This window comes from Boleophthalmus pectinirostris, unplaced genomic scaffold (assembly GCF_026225935.1).
Source record: "Boleophthalmus pectinirostris isolate CB_2022bp ecotype Guang Dong unplaced genomic scaffold, ASM2622593v1 HiC_scaffold_13, whole genome shotgun sequence".
NCBI lineage: Eukaryota > Metazoa > Chordata > Actinopteri > Gobiiformes > Gobiidae > Boleophthalmus > Boleophthalmus pectinirostris.
Window position 1 is genome coordinate 19,340,516 of NW_026571036.1, and position 21,504 is coordinate 19,362,019.

The window sequence follows — 21,504 nt, forward strand, 5'->3', positions numbered from 1 at the left end:
CATTAAAACATTAGCTGAGAAGGTAAGATCTGTGTATCCAACAGAAACATGTATGCAAACGTGTATCCACAGCCAACAGAAGTGTGTATGTGTGTGTGTTTAAAGGTCCCATATAAACAGTCATAAGGCCACGCTGAGAGTAGCTGCAGCCACTGCTGTGACAGAAGTGCTAACTGCAGCTAAGTGACACATATTAACTTTCTCTCATTCACCCTTGACCCTGCTCCATCCTGAGCTCTGCTCCCCTCCCACCAGCCACAAAGAGTTCAAAGGTCACCATGGGGTCATGTAAGGTCATGGTCCTCACTCTTCACCTTTTAACAGGTCACTGTTGGCATTAAACCCGGGCCAAACTATTGGTGGGTGAGTGGGGCATTTGGTTGTGTCAATCACTGGCAACTGGAACTTTTCCTTCATCGCTAAAACAGAAGAAACATAATAAAAACACAATCCTTCCATGGTGGGATGTCCTGGGTGCGCTGAGGTTTGGGGGCTCTGTGTGTGAGCTGCAGACAGCACACCAGTGGTTCTCTATTAAAATTCCTGCCTCTTATTTGGGACAGGAACTAATTAGAACAGTAACTGTGGGGCGAGGTACGAGCCAATGTGGACCAGCTGCCCTGTAATCACTGTGTCAACACTGAGGAGGTGTAGGGCACGCGTAAGGTGCCAAACACACACACCCACATGGAAAAGACCGAGATGGGACGCCAAATCTGCACAACCAAATCCAACTATTTTCAAGTCATGGGTTTTGAGGGCTGAGTGCAATAATTATGTTGATTATTGCAATATGGCTGACATTGTTTGACCCAGTATTAGGTAGATAAATGTTCCATCAAATTTTATCAGAAGCTGCAGTCATAATATGCAACTGGGACTAAAATATTACATTTAACTAGTCTTATCAAAATTGGTTCAAAACAGGCACTAAATCTGAAACTCTGGACTAAATCAGAACTGGACCAAACCAAGTCCACACCAGCACATAAATGGGATAAAATAAAACTAAATAGAAGAAAAAGACTTAAAGAGTAAGAAGAAAGCAATGATATGAAATTAGATCTTACCCAGATTTAAACTGGACTCAACAGGACTAGATAAGGATCAACCAGATATAAACCAGGACTAATTCACAATAAAAACTTAACACAGCATATAAAGTCTGCCTGAACCACAAGTAAAGCAGTGATTAATTTATTTAACCACAACTTAAACACATTTTCAATATAATGTGTAGTTCGTCCCAATTTGAAAGTAGGACAGCAGTTAAGTGTGTGCATAAAGACATGGACATAGGTCTGTGTGTATGGCTCTGATTAGGGGATCCAGCCGAGAGCCAATAAGGAGCAGCACTTAGATGTTTCAGGCTTTTGAGGTTAGTCGGTCCCCTCGCCTGGATCACTTTACACACACACACACACACACAAGCACGCACACACACTTTCATGTCACGTTTCATGCTTTGCTGAAATTTAACAAGACTGTCAGTCACGAAATCAACAGCACAGCCACGGGAAACGCCATTCCACAAGTAACATACACACACATACGGCATAAGGAGGAAAACTCATAATGGAGATTGGCTCTTCTTGTCACAGTTGGTGAAAATACAAGCACTTTGATCTAAGCTTTTATCACAGTTTACAGCCAAGCACATCCTGACTGTTAGCCAGTGATTCAACATATTTCCTCCACTGCAAATGTTTTTCATATTTTTTTTTTTACATGTAATAGAATGAACTGTGATTTTTTTTATAAATTATTTTTGAATTATGGTATTTCTACTCTATTAAAATAAAACTGAATAACTGAAATTCTCTGGTAGTCATTCAAACCCATATATTAACTGAAATTAAATTTAGAGTCCAAAACTGGATACTCGAAGTTGAAAAAGTATTGATATTGAAAAAAAAACAAAACACAGACACATAAAGAGGACAACTACAGTATACAACAATATGGTAATTCCATAGCTATATAGAGTTAAAAATTATATTCTAATCTATCGTTTAAAAACGTGTTGTGATATTGTAATTGGTACACAAGTTTCTATAATGAAAAACACAAGTACTATCTCCCAGAAGCATTTCCCAAGCATTGCAATAAACTGAGAGGACAAACTTTAGGAAGCCCCATTACGGACTTTGAACCCCGACTGTATTTAGCGAACACTCGTGGATCGCCAACTTGTAGTCTGTACAGTAAAACACTTGCTTTAATTAAATACAAAAATCCCATCGCCCAGTCTCCCTCATGACAACAATGACCAAAAAGAAACATTTGTGTCACTTGAGCCACGCACATCGGTGACCTTTGACCCCGTTGGCCTGGCTGACCGCTCTCAAACACAAGCTGGCGTCCCCGGCTGCTCCAGAGGGACACACGCGGATACCCAGGCTAATTAGCACTAATAACAATGGTTTATTTAAGGCAATGACACAGTGCCATGTTTGTGCTGTTAGCTGCTAATAATATTAATCAGTTAATGGCAGTGATGACAGAGCAAGGGCCTAGTTTGACCCTTAAAGTAAAACAGTAATAAGAAACAGCACAGATGAGTCATTGGAAAACATGCACGTGTGGTCTGAAGCTGGAGAGATTTTCCTATAGATTCAAACATAAATTCTTCTTAAAGTTTTTTTTTTTTTAACTAGTAGAATAGGCCACGTAATTGTTACTGAGGGCATTGAGATTGAGCTTCTCTTATTTGTGTGTTTTTTTTGTTTTTTTTTATTCCTACTTGTTCACCAACACTTTTTTACAACTTTTTGCAAATACCTTTTTTTAAATTAGTTTTTTATTTAAAGCATTTGGACTTTGTGTTTTATAAAATGTAACAGAGTAAATATATTTGGGATACTATACAACATGATATTTCAGTCTCTGCTGTATTGTATTTGTCCTTTTCTTGCATTACTTGCACTTTTTTCTGCTTCCAATTTGTGGCTACACTTTAATTAATGAGTTAATGAGTTCAAATTATATTTTTAAAATCATAAAATCAAATACTGATTTAAAATTAGTTTAAAATAGCAGATTTTTTACAGTATTAAACATATCAAACGACCTTACCTTAGCTTATATTCAGGATACTCAGCTGTCCTATTAGTCCCAAAAATCATTACGAACTTGTACAATCCCCCAATGTCTGTTGAGTTGAATGGTAGCGCCAAAGTCCTCCACTCTGACAATTCACTTCCACTTGCTTTAAAAATTCTCCCAAAATAAAGAAAAAACTAAAACATGTTACGTTTGTTGATTCAACACGATAGCTTCAAAACTGTCCCGAATTGCATTTTAGACACAGATCTCTCTCTCGTCTACGCCTAGGCCAGTCCACAGTCCACTACGGATCGCACTGCTGCTCCACACTACAGGGGAACACTTCTCTCCTCTCGTCCCCTCCTCTGCCTCCTCCTTCCTTCTCTCTCTCCTCCTCCCTCAGCTGTCACTCATTACCAGCACACCCGCATGTACCACCACGCAAATTTAGCGGGCAGATACAGGCTTGGGATGAAGTTGGGAATGATACAAGAGATAACAATATTAAGGTAGTTATATAAATCTTATGTCACAGTTTTGTAATCATCTCACATTGATCTTGTATAATAAACATTACACAACAAGCAGGAATCTACATGTGTCTTTATGGTGTGCCACTAGAGTTCTGAAAACAATATAGAATTTCATGAAAATGCATAACTAAAGGAGGATATAGTTTCTGTTGCTGTTTCTTATCTTTACAATTACGAGTTAGGGTCAGGGTTAGGGTATTGATTTATGGCGGATTGGATTATATGGAACACAAGCTTTTAATCCTTGCCATTTAGCATAAAATATAGTCACATTTCTTTCCCCCAAAGTCTGACATCACATACTCAAAAAGACATCCAAGCATATAACTGACGGTTATAGGATTGACTGATTCATAGCCCTGATTGTAGCATGTAACCCATAATGTTACACAATGACACACAAAACTACTATTGTTGCATTGCAATATAAAATGTACATATTTCTTGTTTTATTGCTTCACTCTATTCAGTGAAATATGGTGCGAAAACAATGTGGATTAAATACAGTCTTATAAGTGTCAGTTTTAACCTTTTTTTTTTTTGTATAAAGCTGATGTGTACATAGCATATTGTAATAGCACTAACTATACTGTTCCAAAATTAAACATTTTTCAAAGCATATTCCCTACATGTCAAAATATAATAAATAAATTCAACTGTCAACTGTCTACATTGCCAGTTAAGTAGAGGTATACTGTCTTACTGTGCAGGAACACACAGGCCAGACCATAAAGTTCACACCACGCGTTTGACACCACATTCACATATACTCCACACACACTCCACACACACTCCACACACATTCAGGATAATAGGAACCAGACAGGCCCTATGTGCTCCACAGAGACCTCGACCTAAGTTAAGGAAGACTGGAGGAACGAGGAGAATCCGAGGCTGCCTGATGTCTGAAGATGGCACTATTTCACTGTCATTATTTATGACCATGTATAGAGACAGTAAGGTCGTCTGAGTTAAGTTTCTCATTTTTTGGAAAAGTAGAAGTGGGTTCAGGACTACGGCTGGGCTTTATGGCTCAAAAATAGGAGCTATGCCATAAATATATAAATATATTGAAAAGAGGAAGTACTTTAATTGCAGTGCTTTTGAAGTAGGACTCCTGACGTTAACTGACCCACGGACCGTTTTGGACCACGGCCACTATCTCCACCCAAGCAGCCGCCATCTTTAGACTAGTCTCCATGGCAACAATACCTATCGTCCCATAAAGACTCTGATTGATTGACTGTCTGTGCAGCTTTGTGCAGCTCAGTGTGTGTGCATGTGCACGAGGCAGGAGCGTGCACATGGGGGTAGCTGTCAGAACAGATTAGGGTGTTGCAGGAACGCTTGACAACTCAAGCACTTTATTATTAGCCACTCTGGACCCCAACGGGAGGGGTCGTCCAAAAACATCGCCAATGAAATATTTTCACAGCAAGAGGAGAAGGGAGTGCAGCTAGGCGTCCCCAAACACACCTGATGAGAAGTGATCTACAAAAGAACAAACACACATGTGTCCACCACATCAGAGAGCCAGTCCCACAGAGGACAGTGTCAGAGACACGGGACACGCTCAGAGCTCTTGTTTACATTAGCAGTGTTTTAAGTGTGAGGGGACGGGGCGGCCTGTCTCTTTAAGAGGCCCTCGAGAGCGACTTTGGTCTTCAAGTGGAACAACAGTAGTTTGTCTCAGTCCTGTCAGATAAGTGAGCTGCAGAGTAGTCACCCCTGAAGTTGGGTTTGCTTTAGACACATGCAAGTTTTCTACACACACAGATATTTCATACTAATTTTCCAATTGAAATGTCATTGTCTGTCAAAGTGTCCCTGCAGAGAGACATTTTAAATAATACATCTGTTGCCTGCTTGAAAACTGAAAGCAGTACAATTATTATAACATTAATCAATGATGCTATTCTACAGTTCAATGCGTTAGTACTCCTCATTGGCCACGACTGAAGACTTTAAAGGTAGGTGATGTGTCTTGCCCAAAGGTGATGTGTCTTGCCCAAAAACACATCAATATGCAAAGCAAGCAAGGATCCAATTTGTTTTGTTTTACTAATAGTATAGTCGCAATAGTATAGTCGTGAGAATTGACATTGTAATGCTGCATACATGTTATCAGCTCTGCTTATGCTTTTATTGCAACACTTGTGACAGGCCTCACTTGTGATGGTTCTCTGACTACACCAGTACCACCTCCCACAGCGTATATATATGTATATATATATATATATATATATATATATATATATATATATATATATATATATATATATATATATATATATATATATATATATATATATATATATATATATATATATATATATATATATATATATATATATATATATATATATATATATATATATATATATATATAAAATTTCATATTTTTGTATTTGACAATAAGTTTCTAAAGAGCTCTGCTCTCCCAGGACACACCAGACATAAAATTTTGTTATCAAAAGATAAAATCTAATTAATTTTTCAATTCCAACATATTTCATTATTTTATTTCAGAAAAACATTCACTTTTTTTTTTTTTTTTTTATACCTGTCTATGCACCTGTGCTCCTGTCGTTGCTCCTGCCTCTGCTCCTGTCTCCTACCTCTCCAGCACTGACCATTTGTGTGAGTGCTTATCGCCGAGGTAACCCTATCCTCTTCCTTTCATGTAAAATACATTGTACTGGGGCTCCTGGGCCGCTCCTGCCCCCACCGCTCCTAAGCCTGGGGAGGTGTAAAACTATCCGTCTCTTTATGCCTCCAAAAATGCCCCTTTTTCAGGCGGACGAGGAAGCCATGAAAGAGAAAAGGAGGTGAGTGAGTGAAAGGGGCGAGTTAGTGGAACAGGTAGAGACGCAGGGGAGGGGCCGCTCTCTGCTTCTTTTAAATCCAAATAAAAGGTACAAGCACACACCAGTTTCTGTGCCTCCAGCTACAAAGTCTGACATTTGTCTTCAAAATGGGACAAGGCAAGAAAAAGACAGAAACCACAAAGCTAAAATTAGACACACTGTCTACTGATCAATAACGTTTTAAGATAGTAAGAATGTTTTTAAAAAATGGAAAAATAATCTCATCAGCTCCATCCAGATTTGTGTACTGACAATGACGGCATGTCTCTGCAGGGTTACTGTAGGTGAGGTAAGCAGGTACATGAGAAGTACAATAAAAAAAATGTGCTGAAATAAAACAAATGGCACTCCCTAGCTAAGTTCATAAGAAAATGCTATTATCTGAAGTCTCACTGCCAGTCTCCCACCAACACCAATCCCTCAGACCAAGTGCCTGAAGTGCCTTACCAAGGGACACAACAGTCATGTGCTTTGCCTGTGCAGAAATCAAACCTCTAACCAACTTTCACAATAATGTCTCTATCATCTGAAACACTGCCGCTGGTATTAGTTGATTTAGGTCTTGAGAGAGTTAGTAGGCAGGGGCGTTCAATATACAATGCTTATTTAGAAAGTGGAGCAGTGAGGGGGAACGGTGCCCTCTGCTCCCTGGCCTGGTGGTCCCCTGTCTGTCTGTCCAAGTGGCTCCTGGCTGTCTCTGCACAGATCACACACAAGATTTACTCATAGGACACAAATGAAAAGTCACTGATGGATACATGCATGTGAGCATGTGTGTGTGTGGCAATGGTTCTGCACTGTTAATTGTAAAGCGCTTGGCCTCGACTGCCCCTGCTCTGCTAATCTGACGAGAGTGATTAAAAAAACAACTGAAGGAAACCTACACCAATGCGCCACCGACCAGACACACGGACATTACTCAAGTCAATGTCAAAGAAACACTCAGAAGACAGCAGCAAAAATGGATAAAATAGCAAAGTCAGGCAGTCAGTGGCATAAACTGAAGGATTTGTTTCAAGAATCAAATTGTCAATAAATGCAATGAGTTCTGAGTTAATCTGAAATTTTAAAAAGACCCAGCGATTTACCAACTCACAAATGCATGTCTTTAGAACTGTGAGAATTGGGCCCACAACCTTCATTTTGAGAAATGCCAATATGTCCACTTTTTAACTTTTATAAATTTATTGATTTAATTAGAACAAACTATGGTGTTATACTTCTATCTATCCGGAAATTTGTTGTAATGCTCAAAATCTTTCTTGAAAATGTCCCACTGATCTGACGTGTAATTGGCTTGGTGGTGCCTTCATGAGGATAGATACAATGTGGAACATTCCAGGCAAAACATCATCTCCATGGGGCAGAAACGCTACATATTGCAGCTTTAACTATTCAAACAAAACACACTTCACAACAATATTTTAACAAGCATCATGAAAAGTACTTGTTATCTGTCTCACACGTCTTCACCTTGTCATTCAATTAGTGACCAATTAGTTAATTGAAAAATGCTGCAGCTCTGAATAATTCACTGGTGACTCTCAGCCTGATGATAAATGGTGCGAGTGACTCACTCGCCCAGTCACCGACCAGAAACTATGACACTACGCCATATACTATTACACATATACAGTATTAAAGGCCCGCAGACTCACATCTTCAGGCATTATGTGATTTAGTTCCCAGACATACTGTAAAATAAATAGCAATCCCCTTTCAGATGTTTTTGGTAAACTCATAATTGTCCCCAAAATTCATCCTCTTTGAGACACCTTTCAATGCCAGGCAGGAAATATCTCAAGATCTTGAGAACTAGGAATGTCAGAACTACCACAGCAGGAGGATGATACCTATTGTGCTTTTTTTGGGTTATTGGGGGAAACCGAAGTGCCCCAAAGGAGAAAATTCACTGCAGAGTACATAAAAAGTTAAATGTAGGCAACATTAAGACACCAATAAAAAGTATGTACTATATGTGTCATGCTTCAGTAACAGCAAAAGAAAAATTCAGTTTTGTCAACTGAATGTTTTTTGGGGTTTTTTTAGATAAAAAATAAATAAATAAAATTTGTCCCGTTGAATTTTTCTTTGCTAATAAAAAGTATGATGAACATAATGTTACAGAGATTATCAAGGTACATTTTTGGACACTAAAAGCATCCCTGCAGCCTGTCCATAACTGGAGTGTATGTGCTGTGAGTGTATTGTGTCTACATATGTGTCTATATGTGTGTGGCAGTGGCAGCATCAATAATTAAAGCTAATCTCATTAGGCGTGCGCTCTTTTTCAGACCCTTTTAATTAAATGATGAATGGCCTCCAGCTGCCTGTTAAATAATGCTGCTCTGACATCACTCAGGCATAAGGTAGATATCCTGAAAAAGCCCATAGACGCACACAGCATCTGTTCTTCCATTCAGCGTTATGAGGAGTCGGACCTGGTCTCTGACACACTGACAGTAAGGGCTGTACAGTGACGTATGCACTCGCACCTTGCTCTGAAACAACTGATATTATCTTCCAAATAAAGTCCCACTCAAACCAGATGTGAGCAGGCCAGAGGAACAAGTGCAATGTCCAAACTATGTGTTACCAAGATAAGATGATAAGATCATTTAAAAGGACATTTTTCACACAGAAATAGTAAAATAGCACCAAATTCCTGCATTGTTGGTTGGGCTTTATTAAACATTTCCTGTATTTATAATCACTGTAAATCCATAGACCTGTCACAGCAATTACTAAATTAACATATAGTTCAATATATGAAAGCTGGAACAATTTTTTTTGGAGTCAGTATTTATTATGTGTACTTTTTCTTTGCACTATTTGGAAAGTTTTGGTTATTTTTTGGCTATATGATAAGATTTCAGCAGTAAAAGGTTGAATTATAACACTGACTCATTACTGATGCAAGCTACTTACTTATTTTAGCTCATGATGATTTTTTTTAACAATATTGTACATTTGGAATAGTTTTTGTGGTATAAATCTGCTCTTGGGTTGTTACGTCAGTGGCATAAATTACTTTCAATATTATTGCCTATTGTTTCAAGATTTGTTATTGTGACAGGCCTAACCATGAAATGTGCTATAACTTATTTTCACTATTCTGTACATGTGACCCTGTATTTGCAGTGCTTTAGGTCGTCACTTCTGGGCAAGTTTAGTTTGTCACCTCTCAACAAGAAAAGCAAAGGTTCGCACCACCAAGAACATTTACTGCATAGCATATATGTAGGGTTGTCAAAAGTATTGATACCCAGATACTATTAGTAATTAGTGATACTGAAAGGATAACATATAGCACATAACATAACAATAGGACAAAACTAACCTTTCAGCTTTTGAATAGTCTGGAATCTGGAGCATATGGTGACAAACAGTTTTTATTATTATTGAGATTGGTATTGAGTATGGAGCCTTTTCCTTAGTATTGTGTATCGAGACAACACTAAATCTAAGTTCACTTTTCCATGTAAGTTTACCTAATCAAACTTCAGTAGTGCATGTTGAGACACTGACACATTACAAAGCTGCAATTAGATGTAGATAAAAATTACAAACAGGGAAAACACCAGAGCATTGAAACCAAAGGAGCACCAGGTAAAACTGAGGACATAGGTGGGAGAGACATGCTTTGGGGCAGGAGACAGTGGACCGCCTCACTGTCCTCCCTCCTTCACCAGCCCCATCGCCCCGCTCCGTCGCCCTGCTCCAGGACGCTCGGGATCGGGTTGCTGCCTGACAATAGGCCCTGAATCATCACTCTGTCCCAAAGAGAGACACAGGCAAGGAGTTGGGACACACACGCACATACGCATGCACGCCTGCCAGCACGCCCACACGCACGCACACACACACACACACACACACACACACACACACACACACACACACACAGGGGATCACAGAGACAAGACGTCCAGACAGTGAGCACAAGTATCATAGCTTCATAGCTTCTGATGGGATTTACTCAGCTTAAAAGAATGACAAGAGGCAGTTTTTTTTTTTGACTAGACAAATTTGGTCACATTAAAATATATATTATTATATTATAAGTATATATTAAATCTAAATGCCAATAATATTTCAATAGGCTGCGTTCATACCATAGACTGTATGGACATAGTTAACCTGCGAGCCATCACGTTCCAAATAGACATCAGCTCCATCAAGTTGACTTCACATTGAAAAATGATCACCCCTCTGCTGCAATAACTGCTGCAGTGAGCCTTGTCAACCTTAAACTATAAGGATTGCATGAACAAAACCTATATTCTTGTGATATTCCTAAGCTGATATGACACATGCTCAACCATTAACCAAAATATTGTAGAATATTGTAGGTCAAATGTTGATAATTATATAGTCATATATATTTATGTATATGTAGTAGGTCTAGAAGGTGTGTAGCTCTGACTCGAGCAGAGCAGCAGAAGAAGTCACTGCAGGCTGTTCCTCTGAAACCAAAGCACCACTGTTGCAATTCCATTTCCTCAAATACAACATAGTCCTACACAAGAGAGGCACACTTATATTGTATGTATGTAATATTAAATGTACAGAAACAGACAAAGCTGATATTCTGGACATTTTTACTATACCAAACATGTTAGTTAAAAGTTCCACCAGGCTTTGTAAATAGTCTAAATGAAATAATTTTAAATTTTCAGGAGATTCACTTTGTTTACTCTTCAGTCTATATAAATTAGAGCTTTGTCAGCACTACATTTTACCATTTAACCACCAATTGGTAATTTAGTGAGTAATGCGCATAAAATGTTTAAATGTTGATTTATGTGTATACAAGGGTCCCGTTTGAATCCATGACTTTTTGGTTGGCTGAGGAAACCCTCTCCTATTTGCAGCACTGCCGCTCCAATAATAAGTGAGGATGTGAATCAATGAAATAGTGCCTAAAACCCTTTCAGTATAGAGCCAGGTCTGACCTGAGGCGTCCCGGTGCTGTAGGGTGTATGTGTAAAACAGAGGAGCCCCTCTCCTCAACAGACAGAGCAGACAGAGGCATACGTATGCTGTGGTTTCCTGTCTGTGCGTCTGCCCAGCCCACGCTGCTCAGAGCAGATGGATTCTGCAGCTCTTTCTCTGTGTTTTGGGGGAAATGGACTGAGTTTCACTGCCACTGGCTCTGAGTCTGTCTGTAACCTGCTGACCCCACACCTCTGTAACACCAGCACTTTGAAGCTTTGTGCTGTAGACGGAGGTGGGCTAAAGAATGGGGAAGTGTTCAGGGAAGTAGGCACTGCAAAAATCAAGACTACCAGTGTGTTGCCGTAAACCCCAAAGAAGTATTATAATACTTTTAGTACCTTTATATACAATGTTGTAATTTGGCTTGGTTGTCCTCATCTGGCAGATATAGATTTAATTCCTTGCCATGTCCTTATGTATTTTTATTTCATAGATACGGTGAATATAAAATGACTTATTGGTATCATGGAGAGACCGGAGCAGAAGCAGTGGTCTGACTGAGCGTCTCCGAGCTGTCAGCTGGGCATAAATCCTGGCCGGTCCAGAGTACACTTATCTGAAACTCAAGTGCTGCACGGTGCCACCGCAGGGTGCCAGCCCGCCTCAGGGATGCCAAAGGCTGCAGTTACAGCCTCTCCTCAGCTCAGTCCAGTCGGCCTGTCACTGGGCAGATTTGGGACCACTCTATGACGCCAATGCCATCCTGGCACTCAGGGCAGGGCCGTGCTCGCTTTTAGCTCCTGCTGCTGCATGTAAGTTTGTGTGAATGTGTCTGGATGGGGTTGTAGGGGTGAAAGAGGTGCAACCCGACCCCTTTCCTTTTCTGACTTAGCTCGCTCACTTTATCTCTCTCTCTCTCTCTCTCTCTCTCTCCCTCTCCTTCTCTCTCTTTCTCTCTCCCTATCTCAGCCTCTCGAAGCGGGACAGCTGCCGCACTCAGGATTGTCCCAATGCACCAGCGGAAAGCCTACATCTAGAGCAGTCCTTTCCTCTGTTTCCATCTCACTATTTTTCTCCTGGTGCTCATACATTAAAATTATGTTTGGCTCCCAGGGGCCTGCCAACACTGCTCTCCTTTTCTTATACTTCCTAAAGTGCTCTGGACTTCAGTCACATCAAGAGCCAGTTTGTTTATATGGAGTGGGGCACATGGTCCAGCCACTGTATGATAAATATGAACAAAAACACTTACCATCATGAGTATGGAGCTTAACCAGGACTGCAGCTTGTAATTTGTAAGCACAGGTAAACTTCCCCTTTGAAAGACAATCAGTGATTTGGGCCAGGTCACAGTTCAAGTGAGCAATTAAAACTGTTTAAAATGTACATGTAATCAAAATAGAATCACTTTGAGCCCTCTGCACATTAATGATTACATCATTAGACACACAGCCATAATGCAATATAATGAAATTAAAGCTTTTTTTTAATGGAATCCTTGTATCCTTGTATTGTATCCTAGACATAAAACTATAACCTACTCTGGTCACAATTTTGTGTCTGATTGCATCCAGTGTGAAGACCTGCTTACTGCTCATTAGACGATCTCTAACATAAGAAGCCATGGCCAAAACAATCTGAGAGAGTAAACTTCTCAAATTAAGATTTACTGAAATGGGAAAAATAGTCGTTAAACAAAAACTACAATATTTAGAACAAAATACAAATTTTGTTGACATACAAATAAGTTTTGGAGACTGGCCTGGATAATCCAGTCTAAAAACGCAGAGTAAAACAGTCAGTTCTCATCTACTCACTCACAACAGGTGGAGAGAGACAGTTAAACAGGCTAAAAGTAGCATTAGCGGGCGATCCTTCGCCTTGGGCTCCTTGGAGGTCCCAGTGGAGCCCAGACGGCAGGCTTGTCCCGGGGCAGGCGGGCGGCCAGAGCCTGATCGCACCCCAGATGACGCACCCTGCTGCCGAGGGACAGAGGCGGAGGGCCAGGAAGTACAGCACAGGGGCTTTTAAAGGGTACAGGGTCTATGGGACAATATCAGGTAACAAAAGACAACTCCCCGAAACTTTGTGTGTACGGACTGGACAGTTGTTAGTCACCTGAGACACAATTAGCTCAATGGAGTCGAAAGACAGAAATACACACTTTCAGTTTCAATATTCAGTCAGCAAAAGAGTGAATGTGAAATGGATTTCAATCAGGTAAATGGTATATCAGACTGCAGTTAACCGGTTTAAATGGTTTGATGAGAGGTCAAAAATTCAGCCTGAAAATACACTGGAAAATCCTGGTTTGATTCTCTTTGTCATATTTTTACTCACAATACATTTACCAAACTAAAAAGGGTACATGCATGGAGATAGATCTAATCAAATATTTAGCTGTTGTGCTTTTGCTGTCTTGAGTAAAGGCAAATAATTATTATTATTGTTTACAAATTTTATAGTATTTTAAGTGCAATCTTGTGATTAAAATCTTAAGACCCATCTGTTTAGAATAGCTTTTAATGTTAAACTTTTCTCTGTATGATTCAGTTTTTATCTTTACTTTATTATTTGTTTATTGCTCTTTCGTGTGTTTTAATGTCTTCTGTAAAGCATCTTTGAGTGTCCTGAAAAACGCTATACCATTAAAATATATTATTATTATTATTATTATTATTATTATTGATGTACTCTGACATAGGTCAGAGCACATCAAAGGGCATAATCTATTATTACTGTAAATTGTGAAAACAATAAGAGTTACTATACATGCATAACTTTCATGTGAGCACACTGTTATAAATGTATACGTCACTTACAACAGTTAAGTTAAACAGAGAATTAAGCCGTAGTGGGTCTTGTAACATGGGACACAAATTTAAGGAAATATTTAAACTTAAATCAATCTGAACTTTTAATTCACTTGTAGTATAGAAGAAGGGCTGAAAATGGCTGCAACTTGTAAGTCCTCAGTCTCTTTACGCATTGAGCACTTTGTCCCAAGATAAAAATCTGTGTTCTTCCTCTGAGCTCTCATTTCCAGCCTGAACAATTAATCAATGCCCTCCGGCTGCAGCTCACATTCACATTATAAATGATACAGGCCTCTATTTAAGGAGCTGTAATTGTGGAATATCTATATCAGATAGTTGGAACGACACGTGATGGATGCTCTTTTCCTTTGTTTCTTTTGTGTTATTGTTGTGTGTTTGTACCAGTGACAGTACTCCGCTGGGGTCAGGAGGTAACCCAAAACCCCAGCTTCGACAAAAAAGTGGGTGAAAAACAGCATAGTTCAGGACTGTCCCACTTCACACTATGCCTGTAACATGGAAGGTGCAGGTCAGAGCGAGAGGAGCAGAGAGAGAGAGGGGCCAGATGAAATTACACCTGTCCTGGAGGCTGACTAACCACTTTGAAATCTAAGAGAGCACCTCAGTCGCCGCCAAAATCATTTTCCCAACAATACGCAGGCCTGATCTTTAAACAAGCCCAAGTGGGACGGTGCTGAGGCGAGGTGACGCACAGGCCTACACTCACCGGCCTGCAGGCTACACGCGCACAACTCTGCAAATGTCAGCAGAGAGGTGGCATTACCGCACCATAGCCTTTTATAATTGCATTAGCAAGTAAAATAGTGGTATCCATAGCATACACAAATAGCAGTTTTTCCTACTACAACACAAGACTTAAATGCATTTTGCCAGTGACAATTTGCTTTTAGTGATTATTATTTTTTTGATTAATCAATAAATCAAGTATTTTTCTATCATCCACTGAAACATGAGTCCAGAAAATGATTTGTGATATTAAAATACAATTATGATTATTTTAAGTAGACTATTCACAGTTATTCAGATGAATTGTTGAAGCCCTAGTCTCTTTCCAACTTTGTCAAGGGCATGGCTTAGGCTTGAATACTGAATCTAGATTATTATCATTATCTATTTGGCACACCTCAAAGTGCCACTTCCACCAGCCATAAAGAGATAACAGAATTCATAGTTTGACATTTTTTGTCATTCAAAATATCAATAAACCTTTACTGATTGTAATAAATCTCTAAAATAAATTTCACAATTTTCTACTAATGGACCAACAAGCAAAACATACCCCACAAGATCTGACCTGTCTGACCACAAGCTCAAATCTAAATGTTCTATTCTTTTCAACAGACTTCTCAGAATTTCCAAGTTTGTCAGACAATCTGTGATCTGATTGGGAACAGGATCTGGGTATAGGGTGGAGCCTAATAGTAGGTCAACGGCACAGTGCCATCCAGAGAGGTTAGTTGCCCCCAAGAGGAAAAGGATTGTTTTTCCCTTCATATTTTGTTTCTGTGTCAACTGGCATTTACATTTATTCCATTATAGAATTGTACATGTATACTTTTTATCTCAAATAAACTCATTCCTATGAATTTTGTAAAACTTTATATTTGTTTTAAATTCTATAGCCACCCTTACTCAAATGTTTCATGGGATGATGTCTCAAGATCTTGCTTGTTGCCATATGGTTAATGTAAACTGGCTGGGTCACATCTGCTGTATGTTATTTAGCACAGCTCTGCAGTGCATCTATACCCTGCACATGAGGCCTGCCTGAGGTACACTCTCCACTCACTCATTCACATACAAACAGTAGCAGCGACTTACCATCTGCTCGCTCAGGTCCTGTGAGGCCTCCATGGCTTGCTCTGGAAGGCTCTTGCACAAACTGAAGGAGAACACACAAAGTCAATTACCAACAATTACTGATATTTACCAATGCTATACAGAAAACTGCTGCTAATGCCATTTGTCTGTGTGAGCACTGGACGCGTTACATCACAGCTAAGCAAACCACCATAAGCAGTGTGGTATTTCTAACTTAACTTTAACTTTACTTTACATTTTATTATCATTAGTCAATTGCTCTGAATAGTTGTCTTACCAGCATGGGTCGAAATTTGGTTATCATGGTCAAAATAATTGCAGTTAATGATTACATCACAATCTTTTTTTAAGTTGCTAAGTTTAAAAATGTTCTGGATATGAGTAATTATAATTTAATGTTATAAATAAGTTCCAAGTTTAAACAACTTTTATATCAATGTACTTTGATCTAGCAGAGATCACGATGGATAAGTAGCTTCTTTCTGCATATTTTGGTGATACAATGGCGATTATTATCTTTGTTGGCGAATATCACGATTATATAAAATTCTCCACAAACAATTATTGCCAATCCTTTTTATCACAATAAACAATATTATTATTTATTGTCCCATCCCTACATGTTATATAAAAAGTAAAATGGTAAATGTTCACTTTACACAAAAGAACCATCCATTCACACATCATTTCAACGCATCGTTGCAAGTAACCAGCTCATGAAGTGCCCGTTCACTGCCTCTACTGTCTTTCACATATTGAAATCTATCAGTGCTGTTAATAGAACACTGATTGGCTTTTTGCTGAGATCATGCATGCCTGCTGCATACATTAATGTCTCTATCTAAACAAGCCGGTGAGATGTCCTGTCAGTATGTTTATGTGTGAGCAACAGGAGCCCAGCGCAGGGAAGCAGCAGCAGCGCTAACTTCACCATATCATCTTCAGCCGGGGGCGAAGTGGACAGAGAATTGCAGAAGTAAATATCAACAATGAAAACAGAGACATGTAACTGATCAGGGTGCTTGGCTGGTACAAGAGCGCAGACACACAAGCTGGCCGCGCACACAAAGCCAGAGAGTGACCCTGTTAGGACCAGACTGGAGACAGCTTGGCGCGTTCCGATTCAAAAATCCAACAGAGATAAGACGCCAGGATTTTGGTATATTAAAAAACAGTCATTCGTCCCTGTCTTGTAGTGTCACGCAAAGGCTGATACCACAACAAAAGACAACAATGCTACTCCCAGCCATATTGTTCAAGAACCTGAAGGAAAGTTTGACACCTGAACAATGGGAGCACAAAATCGCACATACACACACAAACAAAAAGACACGGAGTTCCCACGAAAGGTGAAAAGGTGTGGCGACGTAAATTCTTTAGCAATTATAGCTTCTGTTGAAATTGGTGCAAAACTAAACACAATTCAGATGAACTGAGAGACCTGAGTGATTTGGGTAAGTGTTATGTAAATATGGAATTATTGTTTGTCTAATTTTTCATCAAGTATTGTGTGGGCTGAGAACTACAAAACAATACATAAAAACTACTATTCAAATATCTCTTTTATTAAGCCATTATAGCTTGAGTAAAACTTTCTTCCACTTGTCTGAGAGAGCCTGTTTTAGCTTTATTTTAAAAGATAATGTATATCAGTTTCAACACCAGGACCTTGAAGTACAGCTGCTTGATTATGGCAAAAAATCTGAATCATAATTACTGGTTCATAATGGAAATCACAATGGCTTCAAATAATTCCTTCTATACTGTCATGACTGACATGTATAGAATGTAGACACCTAATGTATTTTAATGTTTTTTTGTGCTTAAAGCCTATTTAGGTGAGAATGTTTGAAACCACAATTTTAAATTTGATTAATCACAGAGCCCTCCTACTACTAGTAGTACTGCTTTTCAACTTCTTCTCATCCCAGCATGCTCTGTGTATGTGTGTATGTGTGTGTGCTTTTCTGGCTCAATCCTTTAAACTAACTGGCAACCTTTTAATTTTTCATAGCGTTGAGCTGCTCCTCGCCTGAAACCCAAGACAATAATGCGTCTCTTAGGTGAATTGATTTGTGCCGGGCCTCACCCCCCTCTCCCTCCCTCTCTCTCCCCTTCCTCTCTCTCTCACCTTTGTGGAGGACAGACCTCACTGTGCCGCTTCACTATCCGACTTAAAAAACAAACAGGAAGATAAGTGATATGGGACATTTTGATATTTGGTGAACTTGTTCAGGGGTTTTATGTTTATATTTATGTTTGATTCTAGACAATAGCTCATTGCTCAAACCACATCAACTTCTCATTCAAAATTACAGTATTGTGTTTCCACTGGGGGTACAAACATTTAAGAACAGCCTTAACAATAATATTTTATCTCATTTTAAAAATAAACAGACAATAACACAATCAATATGCATGTCTTTTTTCTACATGTGCAGATTCCATTGTACAAACGTTTACGTAAAGTAAGTCTATAGTTTAGCTTAAAATAACACTTCCAGAATATAAAGTAAAACTATAATTTATCTAATGTTGCCAATATTACTGTTTACTACAGTAATATAGAGATGATTTATAGGTCATAGAGATGATTTATAGGTCTTTGCATGAATAGTGTGAAGAGTGTAATTACTTATCTAAATCTAACCAATGAACCAACCACGGCCCACCTGTCTCCTATCAAGCAGCATTCAAGTGGCTTGTAGTCAGTGTATCTTTAGGACACACCAAAAGAATTAGTGAGCAAACATTCTGAGACTGTCATCAAGATAAAAGGGAAGAGAGCTGACTGCAGAGCCACATTTTAACTGTGTGATCATGTAGAGGTCATAATCTTTATTTTTCAAACCAATTACCCTTTTTTGAGATTTGAGATACAAAAAAATTTGAATATGCTTACTAAAAAACTAAAATAAATAAAAAGCCCATATGTGGCATTCCTAAATTCACCTTCAAAAAGTTGACACCTTGCTTTCTGTAGTCTAACTTCATCCTTCAGGTCTAAACTTGGTACTTGGACTATTCGCATCCCTTTGCACTGCACAGCCTCCCAGTCCCAGCGCAAGACCCTCCCAGAAGTTACCTGACACTGCGCTGGGAATCAATAATGCCCGCCATTTCCTTTGGCGTCCCAGCAGAGAGAATTATATTTCTCACCATGGCTATTGACAGCACCGAAGAAACACGTAGGCTGGGCACAGCGGAGGATCAGGCTGCGCGCTGCACACGGCTGCACTGCGGTAATTTCACGCTATAAAAGCCAAAGAGAGCACAATGTCCAACAAACCGCAGACTGCTGCTGGAGGAGTTCAAGTGAAAAGTCGCATATTAAATTCGACTCAGGCTTATTGACCGGGCAATCGTTTACGCATCAATCGATTTTAACATGACACGTAGTTAAAAAGCAGCAGACACTTAAGGAGTTGTGTTTCCATAAGGCTTCTGGGGTCCCATTAGAGGTGCGTAACCAGGAGGAGCGCACTGAAATTCAATTTGAGCGCTTGCAACACGGAAAACATCTCAATAGCCTATTATTACTCTTACATAAAAACAAAGTATTCATTTGATCCTTCCTCTTTCTGTGAATGTGGTGCGTAACGTTTGCAGAGGTGACCAAAGATAATATTTAATGTCAGATAAAATCAAAAGAGATAAAATAAACTATTTGAATAGGCCTAGTAGGCCTCTGATATTTTTAACATAAGCATAATCATACTGTGGAGGCTGCTTGCAATAAGGCAGACAATTTCACCCGCTCAGTAGCGCTCAAGGCCCCTGAAAAAAGGCTGGGCAAATTTTAATAAAACTTTAAAAAGTAAAAACACAAACATTTTCTATCACCTCGAATACGAAGAAGAAAAATCTATCATAGTCAAATCCCAAGCATCATGTGTGCATTAAAGCCTTCCCGCTAACTACAGAGCGAGCGCTTAAAAGTGAAATCCTATCTGCGTGGATGACTGTGCAGAAGGCCTATCAGATTTGGAGTGAGCGCGGATCTCGTCGTGGTGTTGTTAGGGGCAGGCCAATAGCCAGGGCCATTCAAGCCTTTCGGAGCGCGGTCCCGGGGTAAGATTCCCATTTCCTACATATCAAATATAAACACAAACTCCACGTGGAAGAAGAAGAGGGAAGAGGTTCCACGGGGCCATCGGACACAGGTGTGCACGAGCTGCAAAGACAACGAGATCGCTCCGTGCGTCGACTTAAACGCCTGAAATAAAATGTTGATGTTGGTGATGTAAAAATACGTAAGAGCATTTTAAGGTGAAACATTCTGGAGCCAATGTAGACTGTAGGCCTAATCAAAAGGGCCTTGGCCTATTATGACGCATTATGCACAATCCAACAGTCTAAGGTTTAAATGATGACTATGACTTAAAGCGTTAAAAAGTCCAAAGAAGAAAACATGTAAAATAAGTCTACATTAAATAACGCATTTAGGTTATAGCCTAAGTAACGGTAACAAACCACAAAAAATATGTAACAAAAGGGATACACATTAATGTCCCGTTTATTTAGAATACCCTTAGCTATCACAACAAACAGATATGAATAAGAACTTATTTTACTTATAAATAACTGTGTCAAATTAAATTAGACAAAAGAAGAGAAATATCAGAACTTAACATAAATAGAGTGAATATACCTTTTATATGATTCTGTCCGTGTCGCAGGCTGCAGTTCCAAGTTCCTTCAGTGCTGGACACGGTTCATACTCAAGTGCACCGGTCTCTGCAGCTCTCCCTGCTGTTAACACGCGGTCACTGTCTGCTCCAAAACACATACGCCGCTACTGCCCATTCCTCCCCATGACGTCCCACAAAAAACAACGCACAACTTCTTTACTCAAACGAACGCATTCAAAAACTCCAAGTTGACTCTCGCGTAATGTTATGGAAGACTGTCTTGTCCGCTTCTTCGTGAAACTGCATTATTGTCAGCCCGCGTCCAAGTTTGAGCACCAGGCAGTACCGCAACACAAGACCCAACTTCATCATTGAACTCTCCGTGTCAGTGCGCATGCGTCCAGCTGCCATGCGGACATTATTGGGCAAGTGTCCAGAGGAGTAATGGGGTACAGACCAAAGGAGGAGGCGGGGGCGCAGCGAATGACATTCTTATTAATAGTTTGGTGTAAGTGACGCGCTCGAAGTTTTATTTATCTCCTCAATGCAAAAACAACTCTGTGCAATGACTATATGAGCCATATTAGAGCATGAGTGAAGTTCGACAGTGGCTCTCAAAGGTACTATGCCAATTAAAGGGAACATATGTAAAATTGACTTTTATTAGGCTTTAACATTTATTTATAACATATAACCGTGTTTCCTAGTCATAAGGTTACTCAGAGTTGTATTTTGATTAATTCATGCATGTTTGAGTAACACTGTATTGTCCTGAGGTTTGAGAGCTCTGTGAAAATTGTGCTTTCACCTTGCCACTAACTCCGCCCACTAC

General features: G+C 39.5%; 1 protein-coding gene across 1 annotated transcript in view; it reads right to left on the reverse strand.

The window, feature by feature from the left end:
* The window catches only part of eya4 (EYA transcriptional coactivator and phosphatase 4), a 36,047-nt gene extending 15,262 nt beyond the window's left edge, over positions 1 to 20,785 (reverse strand). The window contains exons 1-2 of the mRNA XM_055149622.1: positions 20,693 to 20,785; positions 16,042 to 16,102 (exon numbers count right to left, since the gene is read on the reverse strand). Coding sequence (XP_055005597.1) covers positions 16,042 to 16,074 — 33 coding nt within the window. The 5' untranslated portion in view covers positions 16,075 to 16,102; positions 20,693 to 20,785. The remainder of the gene's footprint in view (positions 1 to 16,041; positions 16,103 to 20,692) is intronic.
* Between the last annotated feature and the right edge of the window lie 719 nt (positions 20,786 to 21,504).